This window comes from Mytilus californianus, unplaced genomic scaffold (assembly GCF_021869535.1).
Source record: "Mytilus californianus isolate M0D057914Y unplaced genomic scaffold, xbMytCali1.0.p SCAF_3, whole genome shotgun sequence".
NCBI lineage: Eukaryota > Metazoa > Mollusca > Bivalvia > Mytilida > Mytilidae > Mytilus > Mytilus californianus.
Genome location: NW_026262679.1, coordinates 85,290,981 through 85,300,294, shown reverse-complemented (window position 1 = coordinate 85,300,294; position 9,314 = coordinate 85,290,981). Strand labels below are relative to the sequence as shown.

Sequence of the window (9,314 nt, the reverse complement as noted above, 5' to 3'; positions counted from 1 at the left end):
ACATTCATCTGGAAAAATAATATAAGCAGACAAAAACAAATGAAAAAATTATGAAGAACAAAATCATCATGACTTTTTTACAAATGTTAAAATAAATTTACTACTAATAATACATAAATATATTTGTAGATTATGATTTGAACTGAAGAAAAGTAAAATCTCATTATAATGCCACACATTTCTTCTCTCCCCTTGCTGAGAAGATAACTCTATTATATTTCAATACCTGGGTCCATGATTTGATGGTGGCAACTGTTATACATATGTCTAATAATTAATGGTAATACAACCTTGAAAAAAAAATTAATGTTTTTTTTATAATTCATAGCCACAAAAACAATTCAAGAAGGTGTAAAAATGTCCTCCACTTATCAATCCTAGAACATTTTAATTTCAAATCAGAAAAGATGTCACAAAAAATTAGCTTTCAGACAAAACTGACACTGAACTTGTCACAAAAATGTTGCATCACAATTGGTGAAATGTTCTTGTTTCCAAAATTTGGTTAAGTTCCATTATAGCATACCCCCACCATTAAATTGTTGGTACAAAGTATGGTAAAACAAGATTTCACTCTAATTCACAAATCTGCTGTAAGTTTTCCTTTAATGTAAAGTAAACAAATTATTATCTTAAAATAAGATAAAAGAGTTGATTGTTGTTATTTCTTCTGGCGGCAAATATTTCATTCATATTCAGCATGAAAAAAAGTAAGAGCATGAGCAGTTCTATCTTTTGTTGAGCATTAAAAAAAATAATGGTGTATTTTATGTTATCCATATAATTTTTTCTGTCTACAAGGAATTCCACATATCTAAGTTTCCTATGAGGTAAAAATACATATTCATTTTCACAAAAATACAACTCTTTATTAATTATAATTTTAAATTTAAAAAAATCTGATATGTAATATAAAAATACAAGTAAGTAAAAAAGAAACCTTTTCCCATTTTATTTTCATCTTATAAATGATCTCAATACAATCCTACAGGAAAATAAAGTAATTTTTAAATTAGGCCAATAAAATGCCTTTCAAAAAAGAAAAAAAATGTGATAAATAACCCCAAACAAAAAGAAAAAAAAATGTGATAAATAACCCCAAAAAACATAAGAAATTTGTGATTGAATAAAATGTATTAAATGAAACTACATGTATCAACAATTATAACAAGGAATCTATATTATGAAAAGTTGGATAACAAAACTGAAGTGAAAAGGATTTCTGTGTAAGCTGTCATTTTTGCATTGTTATTTTTTTTCCAAAATCAGTAAAATAATTTATAAAGCAACTTTCTACAAATAAAAAAAATAAAAAAGAATAAATCTTCAACCTTACTACAACTTAGTACTAACAAATCTTTAGATGGCACTATTTTATCAAATATAAATACTATTTAAATATGTTTATTTTTATTCTATAAAGCTTTCCTAACCTTGAAGCTAAAATGTAGCATTTTGATTTTAATATTACAATAATTATGTACATTTCAATGATATGTTTCAATCACAAATTTCAACATCACAACACTTTCACTTAAAGTATATAAATGAAAAAAAAGATCATCACAAATTAAATTGACTATAATGGAATGTTATGTATAAAAACTGGGATGTAAAAGAAGACCCATTCTAAATTCCAAAATAATTACATAAAATATCATAAAGTTTGTAATTATAAATGCTAAAATTGTATTTGAATAAAATGATATGTGATTTTATAACAAATTAAAACTGTAAATCTTTACAAAATTCACAGTAAAATCTATAATTCAAACAATGCTAAATTTAAAATCAGAATTGATAAAATTTGTAAAAAAAAAAAAAAATCCCATTGTCTATATATAAAGAAAAATTACATTCTAAATGTTAAACATGACAAAACAGGTATGGTTTATTAAAATGAAGCACTTTTTCTTCCGATCCACTGCTGAAGTTATGTGCATAGATGCATAGGTTAAAGAAAGTTACAAAGTTACAGATCAAACTCTTCACCAACTCTGGACTGGGTTACTTCCTGATTCTGTAAAAAAAAAAAAATACAAATATTGAAATTATATTCTATCTTATTTTATATTCTGTAATCATTGAACAACAATAACATTTCATTAATAATTCTGTTTTGAATGTTGCTTGAAAAAATTCAAACAAATTATCAAAATATTGCTGAAACAATGTAAAGCATTTTTTGTGTTTCCTTTTTTTTTATATATATACTATTGATTACATTAGAAAGTTTATTAATGGCTGTTCCAGAAATAAAACCGTGAGAATTTGTATCACACAAATGCTGCATGTTTCTGACCTATATTAGCAAAGTAAATGTAAATGTATGTCGAAAGGATAAATGAAAAAAATTGCAATTGTAAAGAACTGAAATATAAAGTTTAATAAATTCATATTTTGTTATAATATCAGACTTTCAATCAAAATATTTAAACTGTATAACATGTAAAACAAACAAAAATAAATGGAGAATGTGTCTATGGACCACAGATGCCCCCGCTTGTAAATATGCATGAGTCAATGTACTAATTATTGACATTTTCTTATCTTTTAAGTTAATGACATATATTTCTACATGTTGTCATTAGAAATTGCTTGCAGGTTTGAGTGCTCTCATTGTTCAATAACATTTGGTTGAGACAAACTAAAGTCAGAGAACGGAAACGACAGATTTAGCAATTTTTCCATTTAGAAAGGGGCATAACTCAAGAATTGTAAAGTGACGCCACCCAATTTCAAACTTGATCTGTGTTTTGTGGTAATAAGCATTGTGTTTAAGTTTTATAAAATTTGGTTGAGGCAAACTGAAGTTAGAAAATGGAAACAAAAAATATAGCATTATGGGCCTTGATCTATCATATTACTTTTGTTCACAATTTATCTCTATAAGGAAAAATTTGAACAAAAATGATCATTATACTTTTGTGATTCATAAGAATAGACTTTACCATTTCTTCATTTAACATGTGGTTAAAGTAAGCTCAGAAGATTAAAAAGCCAAGGTTTACTTTTAATTCCAACTCCCCTATATTCCACTTTTGTAACAATACAGCTGATATTTGCTGGAAGTTAGGGTTATCAACCATAATTCTTACTGGTACCAAAATTTTATTCTAAAATCAATTACCGGTATCTGAAAGTTTTGTCGCAATTTGTCCTATATTTTTCACAAGGTGGCCATGTTCTGGTCATCAACCTGATTTTTGAAGTTTGGTTTGAAATGGTTTAGTAGTTTTGTGGAGAAGATTTTGAAAAAGTTTACATCAGACAACAGCATACTACTGAAAATTGATTCGGAGTGAATGCAAAAGCTCATTGCCATTAAGGACCAGATAAGCTAAACAGCATTAGAAATATATCAACTATCTAGAGTTTGATAGAACATGGGCAAAACAAAATTTGTCCTATTTTTTTTTCCCTGTTTCAAAATTCCAATAGGGAACAAATTTTCTTTTATCAAATTTTGTGTCAGATTCTCTTTTATCAGAAGTGTTTGTCATGTTAGTTGATTAGAAGATAGATTGTAACCAATCTCCAAGTGAAAAAGTGGCAATGCTTGTTTACAACTGTCCTAGAGGCTGCAGTAGAAAATTTGAAAAAAATTACAATGAATGCAAATTGATCGACTTGACACTGGCTTTTTAGGCCAAGTCATCAAAACATGTATATAACATATGCAACTCAATAAATATTATAAGAGCAAGATGTAAGCTGTGGTATAGCTATTAATAAACTGAAGAAAATTCAATATAAGTTAGGAAACATATAACATATGATGAAAAGATCTATAGAAATGTATTTTAAGGTAACTTCATATAAGAAATATGGTATTAGTAATTTGGAGTATCTATTAATTTGTGCACACCACACCATAATATATATAGGAAGCAAGCTTTGGCATTACTCCATTGTCTACAAGATCTAGCCACCTGTCTTGAATACTATGCTCATCACCATAGTGCTACTTTAGCTAAATATTAGTTTTAGGTAAGATAACAGCCTAAACAATATTAAGTTTCATTAAGAAATGAAATGTTGAACAGATGAAACTAATTGACTTAATTGAGAACTAACTTTTTGAAGTTTCAATATAACTTTTATCCAAAAATTCCTAATCAGGTTTTATTTTCAAATCTTAAATAATACAACTAAATGTCATGCCTGTTGCAATATCTCTATTACAAACCTGTCAAATATACAGTCAAAAACTATCATAGTTCACATACAAAATGTCCATCAGACACCATACCCCAGTCACAATATCACATTTCCATGATCAATTAACTGTGACAATCTTGGTCAAAACTCTATTTGGCATATATCTTTCAGTTTTCACACCAGAATAGATATACATACTATTAAGTTTCAAGATGATGTGAACACAACTTTATGGTGAACTATCTAGCATCTTAAACCAATTCTTAAACATGAATGGGAAAACTAATGAACTAATGGATAGAGGCATATACATAAAAGATAGAGGCATATACATAAAAAAAAAATATTGCCCTCTCCTTACCAAGGTAAGTGGGTCAAAATTTAAAAAAAAATGACTTTCATGCATGGTTACTCAGGATCAGACCTACTTCTTGAGACAAACCTGACCAAACAGATAATTAAAATGAGGTGCACCTTACGATGAGTTTTCACAACAGAAACTGTTAACCTGTCATGCATTAGTTACTCAGGAATAGCCAAACTCTACAAAACTTGTTCTGACCATTGGAGATGAGAACAATTCCATGTGACACATGTCAGGTAGTCATATATCTGATACAATGATTGATTGAGTGTTAGTTGCTTAACATCCAGTGCTGTTACAATGAATCCACATACCAAATATCATGCATTCTGACCCTGAAAACTTAAACTGATGACCACTGTCACTTATGTCAAATTGAGGATTAAATATTTTTTGCAATAGGTTATACTTTCACAATCACTGCTGCTGCTAGAAAAGTCACAGACAACACAAATATAGCATCTGAAGATTTTATATTTAAGCAAAGGATATTTTTCACACAGAAAAGATGTGGAGATATTAATGAAAAAAAAAATTATATTAGTATTTTCTCAAATATGATATATTGTGGCAGTGCAGAACTGACAAGAACGTCAAAGGAAGCAAAGCACTATTGGTTTGAACTTTGACCTCTGTATCATCGACATCATCATTATCATCTGCAGCCTCAGTTTCTTTGTCACTGGGATAATCATCTGGCTCACCCTGGGATGAAAGGTGACCATCGTGTACTCTTGAGACCTGTCAATAAGGTATATATCAACATGCAAGTTCATTCATCCATTGTATATTATGTAATACAGCATTCCCAATCAAGCATGAAACATGCATTTCTTTTAAAACGGTATGGGTATGGGATTTCAACTTCACATTATTTTTAGCTATATTCTATTAACCCTTTCTATGTATTATCCCCAAGTATTCTAATATCATTTCAACTCTTATGTTGAATACTCAACCAAGTTTTGTCTTACTAAAATTTTACTATTTCATCCAATTATACCACAGAATTATTCTAATGGTTTCAAAGACAATTTAACAAATAATAAAAAAAAAATTATGCCAAAAGGATATAAAATGCCTTAATGATTCTCAAATTCCTGATGTAAATTTACAACCAGCTCTTACACCAAAAAGATTTTAATTATACTAACAGAAAGTTTTGGCGTATTCAATATTATAATAAATATCATAATAAAAAATGTGGTGCAAGTTATGTTGTCACAAAATATGATGTTATAATATTGACACATATGAATCAAAAGAAGTGTAAAACCTTGAAGTCAGAATCCTAACACTTCTAAAATTTTTGTATAAACTGTGACATAATGATCTATTTCAAAAGGAAATGAAGCAACAACAATGGAGAAGCAACATTTAGGATACCGGACATACAGGGGTAACAAACAGGGGTAACATTGCATTTCTTTAATGAACCAATTCAGAAATTTGACTTTTGTTCTCATAAATTTCATTTCCAGGTTTCTGTATCTTTCCCAACACAATTCCAATAATCATTAGGGCTTTATAGCATGAGAGCACCCGATGCTACAAGAAATGGTTTTTTGCCTCAGCATTGATAATTTTTTTAAACCTGATGCTTTTACTTTTAATGTCAGCTTCAAGTTTCTTTCTGAAAATGTTTTCTTTGTCAGGATATTATTTTAATTCTTTAGGTAGAAAGTTACCATAATGCAACTTCATTTCTGAATTGGTTCTATGTCATATCAACTGTACACAACATATCTGATTGTAGTGAATGTACATAATGTCTCTTTTCTCTCTGACAATAAATATGGAAATTACATCCATTACTAATTAAAGATCATGATAAGGACATTGTCCATTATGGGATTTGCCTCCCTTAGAGAACTGAAGCTATTATCAAATAGTTGTCAAAGAGATTCATAGTCTCCATGAACAAGACAATCTTTTTTAATAATGAATTTATACAGATTAAATACACACATCCCATTCATAAATCATGTTCACAAAATTTTTTTTTTTTATATAATATAAAGTTAATTATTTAAAGATTGAATATTTGAAGATTTAAGTTAATAACTTTGTAAAACTGTTGTCCTCTTTTTGTGTATTCAAATAGACATGACCCGGAGACATGACTAGTAATCTCTCGATAATTAGCATCGAAGAAATAAAGAATGTATTTTTATACCAAAAGCTAAATTGAAGAAGCCCTGATTTGTAGTTTCTGTTACAAAAACTTCAAGGGAATGAAAGTCAAATGGACAGACAGACACACAACCAAACAGAGGTAAACCAATATACCACTCTCCTTCTGAGCAGGTATAATCCTGAAACAGTTTTATCATGTCCCTTTCAGTATAATGGGTGATGTTTATAAAATGTTCTGTATTCATTTGGAAAACACTGAACTATAATGTTTACATCAACAACAATGCTGGTATGATGAATCATACATGTATAAACCCATAGGTGTATACATCTATGGATGAATAGATGACCTATTTTACCAACATGCAAGGGATATCCAAATAAGCTAGCTCCTGTGTATGATTTACTTACTATTTGTTGCCTTAGTCGTTCCTAATTAAAGTGTTAATAAAAATATATAAATATCTGTGTAATAAATACAAACATAATTAATAAAACATAATCAGTTATCATTGTGTCACTTACCACATAACTATGCCTTCATTAAGAAGCATACATAATTTTGAAAATTTACATTTAGCAAATGATATTAAAGACCATCACTTTTATGTAATCAAATCCTGATACTTATAGAATTTAATCAATTTTCGGAGAAAAAAAAAGTACTTTTTCCATTGTAAATCATGTGTTTTCTTGTATACAAACCTTATTTTCTTCGAAACTACTCATTCGTTTAGTCCGTACTCTTTCAGGAGATTCTTCAACAGGGGGAATATATACTTCTGTTCTTACAGCTGTATTTACAGCTTGGTCCCATTCTTGACCAATATGTTCTTTTCCTTTCTTTGACTTGCGTTCTTTTTCTATTCTTTTCCTTTCTTTCTCTTCTTCTTTCTTCCGCCGTTTTTCCTCTTCCTTGGCTCTCTTTATTCTTTCTTTTTCTTCTTTGTGTTGCCTTTTCTGCTCCTCTTTACTCAGTAATTGAAAAGGAGTGTCATGGCCTGGTGGTACATGAGGAGGTTCATGGATTGGTGGTATGTCTATTGGCCTTTCCTACAAATATTAAAGATATATTTTACTTCATCAGGTTTTTTTCTATCTAAAACTTGTCTGATGCTTTATGGAGTCTTATTGTTTAAATAGTCAAATAAAACAGCACTAACATAAATACTTATACTTCAATGGTTATTAGTCTATTATTTAAAAGATTAACATTCATAAAAAAAAATAAAAACAAAAAATAAAAAATTTTGATTATCTATAAATTGTTACAAAATTGATTAAAACTTAATTTTTTTATGAAATTTAACAGTAAGTGTAATTTAGAAGTGGAAAGTTATTAACAACTACTACTTTTTACTTTCTAAAACCTTTGTAAAATGTTGGTATCTACTTATTCTTGCTAACCACTGTATCCAAATGTCACCATCTCTGACATGTACACAAAGGGAAGTAACTCCAAATTAAAGAAATATAATTTTGATAATGTAATTGATTCCATATGTGTTGTGATTAAATGAGTGAAAAAAATACGGAAAAGTTTGACATTAAAATCTCAATTCATGTAGGTCTCTACTTTTCATAAGTACCAAATGACATTAGAATTTACAAGATCTAGAACAAAATTTGTAACAAAGTCTGAAAAGCAAATTATAGTTTTGATCTTGGAGGGGGAGTTGTTATACAACATTTTTTTCTTTAAGAAATCAGCCATTGAAGAACCCCTGGTACATGAAATTTGATGTTCCATATGAACAAAAATATGATAGGATATTAAAAGCATTTTCAAAGTGTGTGTACACATGTTTACTGTGCATCAAAAACTCCAAACAGACTGACCTATAAACTCGCTGAAAAAAGGAAGGCTACTCTCCATGATTTGCCTAATAGTCTTGTCTTGTGTCTGACATTGATAAATTCTTAAAAGTGTTTTAAGTTAGATTAATAAATTTCCCACAGAAGGTGCAGCAGTGATTAGGAATACAATGGCATCATAATCTTTAAACCCTTTGATGATCATAGCAGTAAATACTTCAGATTTGATCGTTAAAATAATTTGACCATTATTTTTGCTATTAACGATAATTGCTCAATTACACTTCAATTTCTTCAACTGAATTCATTGATTAATCTAGAACCTTAAAATATGATATGTGCTTTTCTAAGTTTCAAATATATGACACTCTTTAAAATATTCAACCATGCAATCAATGTAAAATGACAAGTACTTTCTAGATAAACTTAAACTCAATAATAAATGGTATTTAGGCTATCATTTGATACAAATACATAAATAGCCTGGATAATTTTTTTTCTGGAAAATATAAATTTAGTGAAATCGTCATCATTTATCTGAAACAGAGTTGTGTGTTTATAAGATTCAGTCCTTTGAACTTTAGCTTTCAGTAAGTAAATATTCTTTGGTAAGTTTTTATTATTGTTTGTCTCTAAGCCATTTTTCTATCATCTGTACTTCCCATATTATTGAATTGAGTGCTTTTTCTGGTGTGATGTGTTTATATAAATGTACATTCTGCTATTCTTCTTATCATATAATAAGGCTGTCAGACATCAGAGCAATCTCAGACTAGGTTTTGTTATACTTTTATTGACTTTTTCAGGACCCTGGTTTATCTATTACTTCTTGCTACCA

The 9,314-nt window shown here is 28.8% G+C and overlaps 1 protein-coding gene across 4 annotated transcripts in view; it reads right to left on the bottom strand.

Annotated features, from left to right (window-relative positions):
- Positions 1 to 1,391: 1,391 nt before the first annotated feature.
- LOC127735280 (band 4.1-like protein 3) overlaps positions 1,392 to 9,314 on the bottom strand; it is a 28,427-nt gene continuing 20,504 nt past the window's right edge. Inside the window, exons 13-16 of one of the 4 annotated variants that reach the window (XM_052245404.1) lie at positions 7,367 to 7,714; positions 7,073 to 7,093; positions 5,156 to 5,266; positions 1,392 to 2,020 (exon numbers count right to left, since the gene is read on the bottom strand). In XM_052245404.1, coding sequence (XP_052101364.1) covers positions 1,973 to 2,020; positions 5,156 to 5,266; positions 7,073 to 7,093; positions 7,367 to 7,714 — 528 coding nt within the window. In that variant the 3' untranslated portion in view covers positions 1,392 to 1,972. The remainder of the gene's footprint in view (positions 2,021 to 5,155; positions 5,267 to 7,072; positions 7,094 to 7,366; positions 7,715 to 9,314) is intronic. The other 3 variants (XM_052245406.1, XM_052245405.1, XM_052245407.1) reach the window with 3 other exon arrangements.